Source organism: Gavialis gangeticus, unplaced genomic scaffold (assembly GCF_001723915.1).
Source record: "Gavialis gangeticus isolate Ggan-Ray unplaced genomic scaffold, GavGan_comp1, whole genome shotgun sequence".
NCBI lineage: Eukaryota > Metazoa > Chordata > Crocodylia > Gavialidae > Gavialis > Gavialis gangeticus.
Genome location: NW_017728992.1, coordinates 60718989 through 60735670, shown reverse-complemented (window position 1 = coordinate 60735670; position 16682 = coordinate 60718989). Strand labels below are relative to the sequence as shown.

General features: G+C 42.7%; 1 protein-coding gene across 4 annotated transcripts in view; it reads right to left on the bottom strand.

Annotated features, from left to right (window-relative positions):
* Nucleotides 1–16682, bottom strand: part of RNF144B (ring finger protein 144B) — a 132134-nt gene that overhangs the window by 35546 nt on the left and 79906 nt on the right. For all 4 annotated transcript variants that reach the window (XM_019523352.1, XM_019523358.1, XM_019523366.1 and 1 more), the window contains one exon: nt 4292–4396. In XM_019523352.1, the coding sequence (XP_019378897.1) occupies nt 4292–4396 (105 nt within the window). The remainder of the gene's footprint in view (nt 1–4291; nt 4397–16682) is intronic.

Genomic DNA, 16682 nt, shown 5'->3' with positions numbered 1-16682 from the left:
GACTTCAGACTAACATGGCTCTCTCTCAAAGGTACAAGTTCACCCTACACACACACACAAACACATACACACACACACACATATATATACATATACACACACACAGACACACATACACACACACACACATATACACACACACAGACACACATATATATATACACACACACAGACACACACATATATATATACACACACACACAGACACACACATATATATATACACACACACATACATACACACACACACACACACTGGGCCCTCAGCCCTCTGGTTCTTTTCCCCCTTCACTGGGGCTCCCCATCTCCACCCCCTCCACTCAGGGCTACTCATCTCTCTCCCCTTCACTTGGGGCTCCACACTGCCCCCTCACTTGGGGCCATGGGGCTTCACTCCCCAGTGGGCTCAGGTGGCCATAGCCATGCCCAGCTCCACTCTCCCTCCTCAGAGTCTCTCGGGATCTTGCACCCCACAGGGCTCAGGTGGCTTCAGCCATGCCTGGCTCCCAACTACCTCTGGTGTTACCTAAACCTCCCTGAGGGTGAGGGCTAGGGTTAAGGCACCCCTACCCACCTTTCACTCAGGTGATTACTGGCCTGGCATTTTCTGGGGGCTCCCACACCACTGAGAGACTCACCAGGCCACCCACTCCCAGCAGGGTGCAGCGTTAGGTCATGCCCAGGACCAGGAGCCTCCGACCATCCCCTACAGCTCCTACCCTTACCTCCAGGTTGTTATGAAGCCTCACAGCCAGGCGATGTTGCTGCCTGGGCTGCCAGCAGTGAGCTGCCCTATTTATATGGGTCGCCAGAGCTCTAAAATGGCCGCCGCAATTAAGCACCTGCTGGCTGCTTGGCCCCCAATCTTAAAGTGGAAGGCACCAACAGTGCCTTGCCACACACCTTCCCCCTTTAAAAGGGTACATGGGGGATGGTTTCCCCTGCTGCTTCTCCAAGCAGGCTCCCCTCAGAGCCTGTGAGAGCCCTAAAGTGGTGAGCACCCCAAAGGTGCTCCACCACACACCTCCCCGCTTAGAATGAGATCTCGGGGGCTTCACTTGGCTGCTTTCCCTGCTGGGCTCTGCCCCAGCCTACTGCAGCCCCTGCCACATGGTGAGCACCCAAAAGGTGCTCCGTCACACTTGTATTCAAAAGGTCTGCATAATCTTCTTAAGTATAGAATAAAACTTCCTAAAGCATTAAATATCTAGTATAAAAAGATTTCTCTGAAACTCTCATCTCAATATCTATGAACCATCCCCAAAATGGTATATCCTATTATTTCTAAAAGCTTTATGCTTCCTATTCCATTTCAGTTAAACTAAGGCCATCTACATGATGGAAAAACCTGAAAACAATACTGAATTTGGGCAGCATATAATCACACAGTGACATTGAGCCTTTGGAAACCAATTAATATTCAGAAATATACAGTTAATTCGCAGATTTGCAGGAATAGTGGGTGCAGTGCCCAGGACAAAATAAGAGATAAGTCTGTGGATAGATAGGAAGGTGGTACATCAGTAGTAAATCCTTACTGCCAATCTGCTTTCTGAAGGGAAATCCCTCTTTATCTCAGACTATTTTCCCAATGAGTTTAGTTTTACTGCACATCTAGTTTCCAATATCTAGAATCTAGTTTCTAGTTTCCAATATCTTCCTCAAGTTAGGAACAACAACAAAAAACCACAGTGTACTCTTACTCAGCTGAAATGTTTCGTTGTGTTTTAAAAAGAAACATGTTCTTTTTCCTTTGTTCCTTAACACATTGTGTGTGTGCGTGTGCGCACTTTTGCTACGAGAGAAAGCAGCAAAAATCTCAGGGCACTCAGGCATATGCCTCGGAGTGCAGTGAAAATAAAGATTAATGGTATAGATATCCCTAAAAATAAAATGTATATCTTTGAGGATTTTAGCAAGATCACAAAACAGACAACCTAACTACAGTGAAAACAAAATCAGCCATGGAGCAGAATAATAGAAATGCTGTATACCAAGCATATTAGTACATTAGTAGAGCGATGTGGGAACATTTTCATAACAGCAATTTACCCTATACCCATTTTATTAGTCCCTCATGTTCATGAGCTCACAGGATTTGATCCAAAGTTTCTTGGAGGTAAACAGAAAGACTCCTAAGACTCTCATTGACTTCTGGTGGCTTTGAGTTAGGCCCCAAATTCACCCCATTACCTTTTCTAAACTAGGATAAAAGGTGGGGGGAGGGGATTAATTGTATTAGGTAACACAATTAGAAAAATTACTTAGCCTCTAGTGTAAACACCAGTTTAACCCCAGACCTATCTGACATGATTTTGAAGGTGTTAAGGAAGAAAGAAATGAGAAAAGTGGTTTTATTATGTGCTTGTGTTATGGATGATTTTTCATAATCCAAAACTTGATTAAAAAAAAAAAGCAATGCACTTATATTATAGTAACAATGCCAAGATAGAGTTTCAGACCATTCATTCATGGGCCATTAATGCACTTTTATGTTTGTTTAGTCATTCAGCCTTTAACTCTACAATGTACCCATGGAATTAGTTAATGGCCCATTAATACGTGCCCTGGAGTGTCCTCATGATTAGCTAATGGGAAATAAGTCTTCAGAATTTCTGCAGCTTCACAAACATAGCTTAACAGAGTAAAAAAAATAAATATAACATTCGTTAAGTGTTTGTATACAACTAGAAAGAAAACTTTCTTTTCAATTTATGGCTTGTTGTCTACACTGTAGTACCAGAGAAAATTCACTAGTATCCCAGCTGTATCCAAAAAGCAGTAAAAATTTGTAGCTAGTCTTGCTTTTCCTTATGTGTGGCAGAATAGCAGGGGCCTGCATATTCCCCTGTGCATGTAAGCACACTCTTGTTTTCTACAGCCCCTTCAAAGCAGAGAATAGCACTCTAACCAAAATACCCATGCATCCTCCACACTATGGATTGGAAGTAGGCCCATTACACCATCAGCAGATCAGCCAGAAAAACTGTCTGAGTTAAGGGCATTATTAGGGGGCCACTTCTGATCTTTTCACACAGAGAGTATGGTTCAGATAGAATGGGTCGGAAATGGATGCTTCCTCCATTTCTTTATATTAAATATTAGAAATGTAGGCATGCTGTTCTGCACATATTTACGTTATTGTGTGTGCACATGCATACACACAAAAATCATCACATACAATATATGTCAACACCTATGCCTATACTGGACTCACCCTTTGAGGATCCATCTATATTGCTTCAGCAGCAATCTCAGGAGCTCTGGTCCTAAGCAAGCACTTCCCACCACTTGATTCTGTTCCACATGCACCAAAGTCAGAAGTGTAAAGCCTTTCTGAACAGCTTCAGCCTTCTGAGCTTGGTGTGTGTAAAGTAGCAAAGTGGCAGTGGGTGCGTAGGGTATGCCTGAGAGCAGTGCTGCAACACTGATATCAGCATACCCTGAGCTTCCCAGATATCCCATCTCATCACTCTTCTCAACTCAGGAGTCTAGTTCCCACCCAGCTTTCCATTACAGTCTAGACAAAGACAGACACCTAAGAAAGAGTTCCTTATTTTTCCTGTTACGGATTACTACAAACACACAGGGTGAATTCCTAGCCCCACTTAAAGCAATGGGGCTAGGGGCAGACATTCAAAAAGCCTGAGCCTAAATTGATTCAATCTTTGCAAGTTAGTCTAACCTGGCTAGGCTGAACTGGTTTAAAACTGGACAGACATTCTCTCTGGGCTCAGGAAATTCAGGCACATGCCTGCAGTGGCTCAGGCTAAAAGCTGGGGGTGCTATAGTAACCCTCCCTTCCCTGGCAGGGGAATGCCATTCTGAGCAGTCAGCAAAACAATGGTCTCTCAACCATTAATTCAAACTTTTTAAACAGCTTACCAGCTACGTGTTGATTAACTGTTCTGCCTGCCTGTCCCAGTGAAATTGGAGAGAGACACAAGCAGAGACACCTCTGGGCATTAGCTAACATACCACATGACTAGGGTCCGTCGGGTCCCTGCTGTGGGAGATGGGAGGGAGGGAGGGAGGGGAGGAGGGGGATTTCCTGTTTGAGCAACAAGGAGCAGGGTAGGGCAGGGGGAAGCCAGGCAGACTCTGCTGTGTCTGCAGTCTCCGCCAGAGCCATATGCAGCTTTAGCTAGCATACCACATGCTGGCTATGGTCCATGCTGTGGCAGAGAGGAGGAAGGTAATTAGAGGGGAAGAAACAACATATTATCATATTTACTGTGTAAATGAACAAAGAAGGTGAAAATCAAAGAGGAGAGAGGGCAAGTAGTGATACCTCTGATTCTTGTAGGGTCCCATGATTCAAGCACACCATGTCTGGACAAGCGATAGGACAACCACAGCCTTCTCGAATTGCCAGCTCCATATACTGTTTTAGACACTAGAAAGGAGGAAAGCAAAAAAATAAGATGGAACAGTTACAACTCACATGACAGTAAACACACAGATGTTACAGCACTGCATTGCACTGCACAGCTACCACCTCCACTTCCTTAATTGGCTGTCCTAGAGCTCTAGCTCTCAGAAAACATCAATTACCATAAGTGTGAATGCTAGGAGTCATTACCTCGGAAAGAATGCGAATGAAGAGCAATTAATTATGCATGACTTCATCCATGGAGTATTGAGTTTATTCAAGTCAGCAACTCAAATCCTTTTTTCCTAAAACATCTTCTCTTTCCTAAGCCTGGACTTGGAAAAGAACAAGCCATATTTCACTATAATTAAAAAGATTTTGTTCTTGTATTTTCTTCTTCATGTATTCTTAATTCAGTCTCTCATCTAGCGGTGACTCTTTTCAGGCCTCATTTGCAAGCAAGGGCATGCCATTGTGAGCAGTCTGCAATGGAGACAGTTCATGGCCTGGGCAAATGAACACTACTCTAGAAGCAATGAAGCTACCAACTTTCCCCTAAAGAGGTTATGTGATTTCCATGATGTACCATCAACCACAGGCCTACTGAGCAAGTGTTTGAAGTTCATTTCTAAGCCAGAGGCCCTCCTGTGTACACCCATGTACCCTCATTATGTAAAAAAAAATCATTATGTGAATTTTTCTAACATTTCATTATAGCAGTTTCAGCCCACTAATTGCATGGGGTCATATTATGACCCAAGGAATGTTGGGAATCAGCTCTGCAGTCTGTTTTATGCCAGGAAAACTCCAAGGAAGAAACTGGTTTAGTATAAAACTGACTTAACAGAACCCTAAATGACATGGGTAAGGAATCAATCTGCAATGTCCCAGGAAAAATATTGACCAATGTTCCAGGCAAAAGCAACAAAGCATACCATATACTGCAAAATATGCTATTTCAACTCTCCCCCAATATAACAATGCATTCTCTTCGTCCAGATTCTTTTATCAGCTTAAACAGCTCACTGAACATGAAAATAAAAATATCTTTGTTCAAATCTCCCAGCACTGAGGATGGAGCACATGATTTCCAAGAAAGTGCCCGAAACAGAGGTTCATACTTATAAACACTTCTGTTTGCACTGTTATAAGTTATAACTAATGGAGGCTTACTGAATGCTATGTACCTGTGAATAATAAAAAACTTATTCGTGAAGATGTCTGCAACTCAGGCTGTTATTATAATGCCTACACATGTTTAAAATTAATCAGAATTAACTGGAGATCAAGAATTTGGTTCCTTCAAATGTAGATTTTTAATGATTTTGGTTGGAGAATTTTAATTTGATTTTTAAAAACATGTCACTTATTTCCTTAAAGAGATATTGGCAGCTTATATTTAAAATTTAAATGTTATTTTAAAAAGGATTATAAAATGCTTCAAAAGAAATAGGTTCAAATTATGAGCCTTAGTACGTAGGCCTGCTAGACTGGAAGGAATCCTTTACACCCCTGCATAATTTAGTTGTGTTGCCACAGATTGGGCAGGTGCTGGGGATGATGAAGAGCAATTACCCCAAAGTAGTTCTTACTCTACCTGGGAAACTGGACAGGAAGCATGTGGAGTTTTGGAGGTACAGAGAGGTGCAGACAGAGTCAATGTGCTGGCCTGCACAGATGAGTTCATGCAAGGTGGAAGTAATCTGTGCCAGCAAAAGGGCCAATGGGGAAAGAAGGGATGGAATTGTTACTCAGATCCTACTCCTGGGTTAAAGTTTGGCCCAGTGTGTTTATTATTTTAAACCTTAATCAACATTTAGATTGAAACATTCCCAGGTCCAAGGGAGCCAGAAGGTACTACTGAGTGGAAACAATAATAAGTGTTATCGGGTTGGCGGGGTACCTCCTGTTCCTCTGGTTCTCACGTGCCACGACTTAGATCTTATGAGGGGAGGAAAGAGATTGATGAGTTGTTAACTGATACCTGCCGAATGATTACTCCCAACCAGTTACATAATTTTTAGTATTTTATTTATTCTTCTCTTATTTTCTTTTATAGAGGACCGGATAGGAGGCAGCAGCTCATCCGAGCTGTCCCCAGGTTCACCTCTGGGCTCAAAAGAGGATCCCTGGCAGTGAACACTCCAAGGTAAGTGCCAGCTAGTGTTTCGCAGGCTAATGGCTGTGCCCATAATCAGCACACCTGGTGGCTTCTGCTCTATGCCAGCTGCCCTTATGGAGGGTGTTCCTGTCTGCCTTTCTCTGTACGGGTCACTCCTGGTGACTCCCTGCTGCCCCAGTCATTGTCCACGCAAAATAATAAGGAAAAGAAAAAAGATCAAAAGGGGCCTTTCTTTGCCCGTGTCTCAGCTTCCCGCTGCCAATTAGCTCATTAGCGGCTTGTTACAGGTGCCGCCCAGTCTCTCTTTCCACACTCTGTGCCAGCGTGATTCAGGGAATCTCCCTTTCGTCAGGGTCACGAAACTTGGACCTGGCTCCCCTCAAGCTCTGGTGTGGTGGACCGCGTCTCTTCCTGGGTCTCGTCTTGCAACCCCTTTTTACTTTAGCACTACCCAGCTGCATCCTAGCACAGAAATGCGGCTCATCCCAGCATGGAGGCTCAGCTTTTCCCAGACTCATCACAACTCCTGTAGGCTCACGGTAAGTAGTGAGTGGGGGTTTGTTGGCCCCGAGCTCCGCGGTCTCTCAGTCTCTACGCTTGACTTGTGTCTCAGATCCCTCCACTGGATCCTCTCTCTCAGGAGTCTCAAGCAGCTCCTCTCCTCTCCATGGTGCCTGAAGGCGTTTTCATTAGGACTTCCCCTTTCTTTCATTCTTGGAGACTGTGCCCTATTGGCTGCCCGAGTGGGGGTGGGGAGTCCTTCCCCAGCTGTCGGGAATTTTCCCCAAGTAACAGGGTTCCTAACAGGGACCCTGTTACAATAAGACTAGTTATTTAATCTTTATAGTCCACGATGAATGAAAGGGTGGGGGGGAGAGAAGGGGGAGAAACAAATGCCACAACTATTCTAATGATTTTAAAATTTAAGGCATTATTAGCACCATAAGGAATATAACTGGACTTAGCCAAACACTGTGCCTTTATTCATTCAAACAATGTATTTAATGCATTTTGGGCACAACACCAGGAAGTTAAATTTAAATCATAAAGTGTGCTACATGGCTCAGCTGTAGTACACATTTTCCCTATGCACAGAAAGGTGGATGGAAAGAGAAAAAGTTGTATGAGCAACTCCAGTAGGGAATTATCTACTCAAAAGGTTAATTCCCCAAAACTGTCCATGAAGTGGGGTGGAGGAAACCATGAAAGAAGCTACTGCAGCACACAGGAGTTTTGTAGCTTTCACATGCACATACTTCCTGTATCCTGCCTCTTTTGTTAGTGATGCCCTGATAAGTTTGTGTGTCCAATTCTTAATGCCCTTTAGGGACTCACCTCATGCCTTTAACATGAAGAATTCAGCTCCCCTTAGATTTGTTTATCAGTTAGCATTGCAAAGAAACCATTTTCTTTCACTGAGAGCCCAGCTTCTGTCCTTTCTAGGATGGGTGATGCCATTAAATGATTTATTTTGTCAGAACAACACAGAGGACTTAAGATTCTGAGGTGAGCTCAGACCATCCTATTGAGGAAAGAGCAAGGGCAGCATTAGGTCAGTACAAACCAAGCAAGTAACCAAGGCCCCCACTGCATTCTGATTATGTTTTGGTATAGTTTTCTAGCATCAGAGAGGTACCTGAAACTGAATCATTGCATGGGACCCCAAAAAGATAAATCCCATCACTGGGAGAGAAGACAAAGCTTGAAAAGTTACTGCATGCTACACAAAAGGGCAAAGGCTGTTTATGAATTTAGACTCCTAGGTTAGTTAAACCCAACAGTAAAAATTACTAACATATGGAATATATCATGCATGAAGCTCATATGGGGCTGAGCAACAAAAGGCATCACATTTGGTTTTTGCATCCAATATCAACCTCTCAGGACACACAGCCAAGTGACTAGATGCTTCAGAGGAACAGTAATGCTTTATGGACTTTGCTGGTTTGCTGTTCAAATCCAGGTGAGGTCAGTGAGGGTTTGCTGCATGCTGGGGACAGAAATTACACATGAATTGGTATAAGTGATCAGAAACTGGTTCAAATCTGTAACACAACAGAAATTCACTGCACACAAACCACTTTTTAAACGGCTGAAACTGGTTTAAGATAAACCTGGAGGGATCTAGCATCAGACATAACTAATTTAGGTTAAATCAGTTTACTGAATCAGAGAGAATCATAGAATCTTATAAAATTAGGGTTGGAAGGGACCTCAGAAAGTCATCTAGTCCAACTGCCTGCTCAAAGCAGAACCAACCTCAACTAGATCATCCCAGCCAACGCTTTGTATACCTGGGTCTTAAAAGCACCAAGGATGAAGATTCCACAACCTCTTTGGCTAATATGTTCCAGTGTTTTACTACCCTCCTAGTGAGAAATTTTTTTCCTAATATCTAACCTAAACTTCCCTTGCTGCAACTTGAGACTGTTGCTCCTTGTCTTGCCATCTGCCACCACTGAGAACAATCTAGCTCCATACTCACTGAAACCACTCTTCACGTAGTTGAACTTCTGTCCCAGATTCCCTCTAGATTCAAATTCACAGTCCCCCAGCATCCCAGGATGCTTTGTACCTCCCCTGAAAACCGTCTTGCAGGGTGAGTGGGCTAGTCTTGGCTCAAGCTGTCTGCTGCAGACAGACAGCAGTCTTCTGGCCTAGGCCACTGCAGGCATATGACTGCATTTCCAGAATCAAAAGTGAATGCCTGTTCACTTACTTATCAGTTCAACCTATGCAGTTTAGACTAACCTGCAAAGATTTAATCAATTCAAGGTTTTTCACAGTCTGTACTTAGCCTACGGGTTGACATTTTACAGACTTTGGACCAGGCTCCTATTGAGCTGAGTGTCTCAAAAAGTGCTTTACTGACACCATCCCTGTTGCACATATTTACTGATTTAAGATTTGCAAAAAGCAGTGGCAGAGGAAGATTATGGCATAATCTTATAAGGTGCTGAAGTCACTGAGCACTTTAAAGAGGCACTCAGCCTGCAGAATGATCGAGTCTGAAGTAAACTGCCCTAGACAGAACACAGGTCTGCATGGGATGGAGACTCCTCCTCCCACAGTTATCATTAAAGGGAAGAATATAGAGAACATGTAGAAAACAGCAGAAATGTACTGTAACCTTTGGGGATTTCTTTGATTAATTGTTGCCTGTGAATGCTGGAGACTGGACTTGATGGCCCAGTAGGTTGCCTTCCTGACCCTATTTCTATTTAACATACAGTAGAACTGCTTTATGCATAGAATTACATTATATATAGAATTTATTGTACATGGGAACTATGACCAAGTTTTACATGTTTAGCCAGCTGTGAGAACTAGAATGCACAAGACCACGCTCACACACACTTCTCTGAAAATATGATTACTGTATAAACCCTGGAGCTAGGGACAGACAGTCAAAAAGCCTGAGCCTGAATTGATTCAATATTTGCAGGTTAATCTAATCTGGCTAGGCTGAACTGGTTTGTAACTACACAGACATCCCAGATATGCAGGCATATGCCTGCAGTGGCTCAGGCTAGAAGTGTGGGGTGCTAGAGCAGCCTTCCCATCCCTTCCACAGCACTGAGCTGAGGTGGGACATGGCCAGACCCCAGCAGGACACTCTAATTAGCCCAGGAGGGAATTGACAACAGTGCTTATCACCCCATTAAGAAAACAACAAAGGGAAGTTACCTTAAGGAGTTGCAAGTAGTAGCTTATATTCATGGCTCTATCATAATTTTTCTGCATGTCCTTGGCAAGTTATATTTAATTGCACTCTACTTTGAAAGTAACTTTCTAAGACTGGCATTGTACATTCCATATTCGTTGACTCACACTGAAAGGCAACTTTTATCAAATTTGATTTAGCAATAAGTGTATGTGTGTTGGGGGCAGGGGGTCACAGTGACTAAGCTTCCAGATTTGCAAATCCACATTGGTTACACTGTGTTCTTTTTGGCTCACCAGCTAATTCAATAGCACTAACCTCAGTAGGAACAAAGGCCAATGCTAAGCATCTTAAAAAATCCTACTGAAATAGTCTATCCTATTTTTTTCATTGAAGTGAACAGTTAAGATTCAAAACAGACAAAGTACTGGTTGGGTAAGGGGTGCCATTTTTATGTAGTCACTTTTCTGACCATATCTAAATTTCTGCTTTTCAGTACTTTGGCTTCCTATATATAAAATAAGGAAAACAGATACCTACCTCACCTGATGCTATACACCTCAGTTAGCAATTAACTTCTATTCATGCAAACACAGCACTATATTATACTTTCTATATATAAAAAGAATGCCTATGTAGACATATATTTATTATGTATACAGAAGATACACCTACAAACAGAGATAAGATGCTGTGTTACAACACTTATTTTCAAAAGGAAAGCAACTATTAAGAGAGAAGCACTAAAAAGGCCAGCGTAAAAAACATACTACATTTCATCTTCAGTGAGAAACCTATTTCATGCAAGTTTCAGTCAAAAGGATACTGTTATGATGAAATTCTAACTCTGAAAAAGACTATTGGTGAATCCTTAATTTCTGAAGTACTCCAAGGTGCTTCTCTAGCCCCACTGTTTTTCTGAGTAAGTGTAAAGAGGATTTCAAAAGTGTTGCCAGAGACAGTTTGTTTTGGCATGGGGTTCAATTTTCAGGGGGCAGTAACACAGAGTTCCACCTTTTACCTCTAGATTTTTAAGTTAGTTCAAGGAAGGCATTTAAATCTCATGTGGGTAGATAATGACACAACAAGGCCATTTGTATCTCTCTCACAACAAACCCTTATTTCTATTCAAGGCCATTTTCAGACAATCTTCCCCCTGCCACAGACAAAAGACTAGTTTCAACAGTTACCGCATATTGGTTTTTCAAGTACATCAGGTTCATTCAATATGTTCCATTGGCTTTCTCCTTTCCAATTTCTACAAAGCTTTCCAACTCACTAATTATAATCTCTATTTCTTTGGATAGAAAACATGAAATGAAACCACAAAGGTGGTTTCATGTGACAAATTCAGCATCATGTGACAAATTCTAACATCAATTCATTGCTTTCATTAAGAAAAATAAAGGGGATAGTTCAGTGATAACAAATAACAGAAGAGAGCCTTTTCAATATCTAGTCAGCAATTATAAATTATACAATTAAAGTATTGTCAAGATAGATCTGCCAAAAAAGACCTCACTAGTTTCATTTTCCACATCTGGAGTTCAACCTTTAACCCACGGCTAATGCAAGCTATGCTGATGCAATGCTAATTAAAGTTGTTGTTAGTGTCAGGGGCCAATGGATCAGGCCATATAAAAACTATTATAGAGACACGTAAGAACCTGGAAAATCCCTTTTTGGCATAATGGGCATACTGTAGCCTTGTGGCCCAATAACTGACAAAAATGTATATAAAAATATATATCTATAGCATATTCAAAATGTACAGGTCGTGTTGTGCTATAAAGTGTGTTTCATGGTGCTGTGTATCTTGTTTGGCCGTAAAGCATGATCATGTTTTCTGTGTGACACAATTGTTGTATACTGTGCCTCCTCTAGGACTGGAGAGGCCCACTTCCTATCCCCTTCATTGTGTCCAGACCACTGCCTTAAGATTCCTCAACAGAACCTGTAAAACCAGTTTAGTGACTCTGGCCAAATCCTGGAGTGCTGACCCCCTTTGAATTGATCGATCTGCATTAGCAATGTTTCAACTACAATGTGATGAGATCAGAAAAGTTATTTAAGGTTCAGGCCACTTGGGCTGGGGGTCTCTCGCTTTGTTTATCCCCTGTGGAGGGGAGGAGAAATGCTGGCATGCTTTCTGGAGCCTGAGGCCAGGTGACACAGGGAGTTTCAAGTCAAGTAGCTATGTGGGGTTTGGACTGGGAGTCTAGGGCAGAAGCTTGTAGCTCCCCACCCCCACAGCCACTCAGGCAGGAGCAGAGATCGGCACTTCCCAGCAGAGCTACATCATTTCACCAAAGGGCCCTTGGCAATGTGGACAGAGCTGGCGCTCCCAGCAAACAGCAATGGTGAGGGAGATAACACACTCATTCCCAGGGACTAACCTCTTTTGGGTCAAGACTCCCTGCCTCTCGGACTGTCAAGCCTGGGTTTGAAGGCTCCCCAGTAGGGGTAAGGGTGATATGCAGTATACTTTGAACCAGGACCGTGTTTTTGTTTTTCTTGACCGTATGTTGTGTTCTGGTGTTTGCCTCAGGGGTTTGTGTTAATATTGCTTGTGACAGAAGGGTTGTTAGCTTTATTGTGATTCATTTAGTGTCTCCCAGGTGGTCTGGGCAGTGGCTCAAGCCAAGGTAAAATATATTTAGTACCCCAAAGTTGAACCCAGCCCATGTTGCTGCTGACAGATGCTCAGCAAAAGAGTTACATATCTATAACAATGACTACATTTTTAATGGTGTTTAAACAGCCATGAATAGCATGCCAATTGTGAAAAGCTAATGGGCATCAACAGGGAAGCATGACCATGGGCTAGTGTTTGCTGCTTTCCAGCTCACCACTCCATAACAATACTTTCTTTTAAAAGAACGCATTCTCATACCATATCAGAAAAAGGACTTGATCCATCACTAAATCTACTGTTAGTGTTGTTAATCTTCATTCTAACGTAGAGTTTTAAAGCCTGCACAAACATTTTTTTTTTTAAATACAAATATCTGGTACCAAAGGAGATGGGATCATCATCAGTAAGCCTGCTGCTGCTACCCCAGGCGATGTATTTTAGGCTGCAAGTGAAGCGACGTTAAATCAGAGCTGGTCCCACAGTTAGTAGCTTATGTCAATAAGCCTGGCTCTGTTACCAATTTCCTGTGGGATACGGGGCAAGTTACTCTATGTCTCTGTGTCAATTTCTCTGCTTCTAAGATAGAAGTACTGTATTTTGTTGCCTACAACATGCCCAAGAATATAATACAAACCTTATTTTTGAAAGGCAGCATGAAGGGGGAAAATAAATAAATAAATAAATAAATCTTCCCTAGTAGTACCAGAAAGTAGCGGAGTAGCAGTATCTAGGGAGCCAAGCCTGATGGGCCCTGTATACTGCCACTGTCCACCACCTCTGAGACTGCAAGCTGGGTCCAACCCCTTGTGCCAAATCTGGGACTGTGCACTGGATCCAGGCATGGGCCGACCTTGTGCACCAGGTCCAGCTGCAAACTGATCCCACGCTGGCCTGACCATGTGTGTGGGGCCATGTGATCCGGATGTGGTCCAGAAGTTTGGCTCCCAGAGCTATAGCAGTTAAAGCTGATTCCACTCCCCCACCACCAAATTTTCAGACCCATGGGGATCTGTAGATTTTTCATATGACGTGCATCCCAATTTCTAGCAGGTGGTTTCGGGGAAAAGGCATGTGTTTTATGTGAGAAAAGAAGGTAATATCGTTCTGTAAGAGACTCATTAAATATGTAAAGGCTCTATACAAATGTTAAATAATAGTCTTTGTGCCAATGTTATAAGAACCACCCCCCTTCTACTACACAAGTTAAAACCTGAGGCATTTCAAACTTCAAGCGGGGCGGGGGGGGACCAAATGTCAGAACTTGATAGGTGGCTGAGGGTGAAAATGAAAAACAAAGCTGAGGTTAGCTTTATTTAAAATCACTGGGGCATTGCGGCACGGAGCCCAAACATTTCATCTGCCTTATAACAAGAGAGCAGTGTAACAATATTTGGGAATGAGAACCGAATCTATTCTTTAAATTAGCAAAATAGTAAGAATGGATGCACAGACACATATCCAAACTGCCCTTGTCAGTACCTTCACGTAGGCCTAATAATATCTAAAATGTAGGTGTCTTGTCCCAGAAGGGTGATTTGAAATCAACAAGGTAAAACAACTAGGTTTCATAAATAGTGAATGCGGAAGCCATGGGACCTCCCAAGGACCATCTAGCAAGGGAGAGTAAGGTGGTATACCTCTGTGAGGAAGGCACACTCCTGATTTTCAGGACTGTTTATGAGTTCTACATTAGATGGGTATTGGTTAAAGACCAGAAACAACACGGAACTGTCCCCTCCCAGGGAAAGGCCTTCCTCATAAACATGCAGTCATACTCCTGCTGGCCCATGAATCTTAGATTCCTGACTTCTTTTACAGTGGGCCAGCTTCAACAGGACATGTGGCAGGAACTCCCCTGCACCCTGGTTCATATTCAGATGGTTGGGATACTTTACTTGGAAATGGGAGATGTGGGCTTGAATCTGCTCAGGGTGAGGTAGGCCTGTAATCTTCACCTCCCACTCCCTGTGCTAATGTTATTTGGGCAGAACCAGATTCTTAAACTGAAATATATGTTTACACTCAGTGTTAACCAGTTACTATGCATTCTCTCTTCCTTCCTATGGAATCAGCAACTTAGACAGAGTTTAAGGTACTCGAGCTGTGTATAGTACTGAGATGTATATGTAAGCTCAGAAGTCATACAGAAGTAGAGCTGGAAGGGACCTCCAAAGGTCATCTAGTTCAGCCTGAGGCAGGATCACCCTATCCAACCCATGCCATACAACCATAATCTAAACTCTATATAAAACTGTCTTCAAACTTGACACAACATAGACCTAGCATGCTAACCTGCTACAGGTAAAGCAGAGGAACCAATTCAGCCAGTGTCCTACTTCTATAAAATGCTGGAAATATATGCTCAAGAGGTCCTAGCTAGAGGGTCACACCCCCTGCCACAGAGGAAGGCAAAAGCCCCCACAGTCCATATCAATCTGACCATAGGGTAAAATTCCTTCCTGACCCCAAATATGGCAATCTGTCTGACCCTGAGCAGAAGGGCAAGACCCTCTAGCCAGAACCCTCTAGCTTTTCTCTCAGCAGAAGCATTGGCACAACCCAGTCAAAGTTCCCAGCCTTGGCTGTAGCCAACACCCAATGCCTCTGGGAAGGCTTAAAAATACCCTGACACACAAAGCAGAAAAAGGGCAGGGGAAGACAGGGTGGCAGGGGCAACCAGCAAAACCCATGCCATCTACAAACTTGCTCAAGAGGCTTTCTGTGCCAGTATCCAAATCATTAATAAACATGTTGAACAGCACCAGGCCCAAGACATAATCCTGTGGGACTCCGTTCAAAACCTCCTGTCATTCTGACACAGACCCATTAATTAATTAATTACCCTTTGCTTGAGGCTATTGAGCCAGCTATCTATCCACCTTGTAGTAGTTTTATCTGGCCCACATTTCTCCAATTTGATTATGATCGTGTGGGAAGGGGTCAGTTGCTAGGCATGCTCTGTTTTTACTTAAGGAACTGAGGACTTTTCTGCTGGGAGGAACCTAAACTCTGCCAATCTAGATGGCAACCAAGCTTAGGCACCTGCCTGTGTGGCTGGCCTGGCCTGATTTTGAGCAGTGCAGCATCAAGGATTTTTTCAGGATAAAATGCAGTGATTCTCAGAGTACCATGGCACCCTGGGATGTCCATGCAATGTTAGCATTGTTAGGTTTGAAAACGTAATGCACAGAGATTTCCACGAGTAATCTGTAGTGTTAAAAAAAATTCTGACCTGTTATGATCTTTTTGAGTTCTCTGCAACAGAAGAATTGCTCTATTACATTTCTATACTCAAAAACCCAAGTAAAAACTAAGAGCTGGCCTCACATCTATAAAGCTTGAGAACCACTGGCCTAGTAAAACTAGGTAGAATTGCCAGCAACCTCTCCCCTCCCCCCACAAAAAAGCAAAATCACTTCTCCAAGCTTTATTTGCCTCACAGTTTGGAAAAATTAGTGGATATAAGTATTCCTGCTTCCCAGTGTATTAATTTCATGCAGAATGTAAAAGGAGAAGTCCTATTTTTCTTTCTACAGATGTGCATGTACCATTCAGACAACAGTTGGACTGTTACAACAGTGCTTGTATCAATTACTTCACACACTTCTCAGAAGTATGAAAAGAACCTTAATGATAAAAAATAAGGTTGAATAATGAGTCATACTGGTCCTGCATAGACATGTACCAACTCCACAGAAGCTAGCATGGAAAACTAACTTTTGTTTTCATAGCTTTTATAGTATGCTGTTGCATACTATTTTAAGCAGTTCAAATCTTGTTTTAGTGTGACTTAACATACAGCTTGAAATGAATTGTTGCCTGATGCACTTGCAAATGATTTCATTCATATCATAGAAGCAATGAGTCGGAAGGGACCTAGACAGATCAT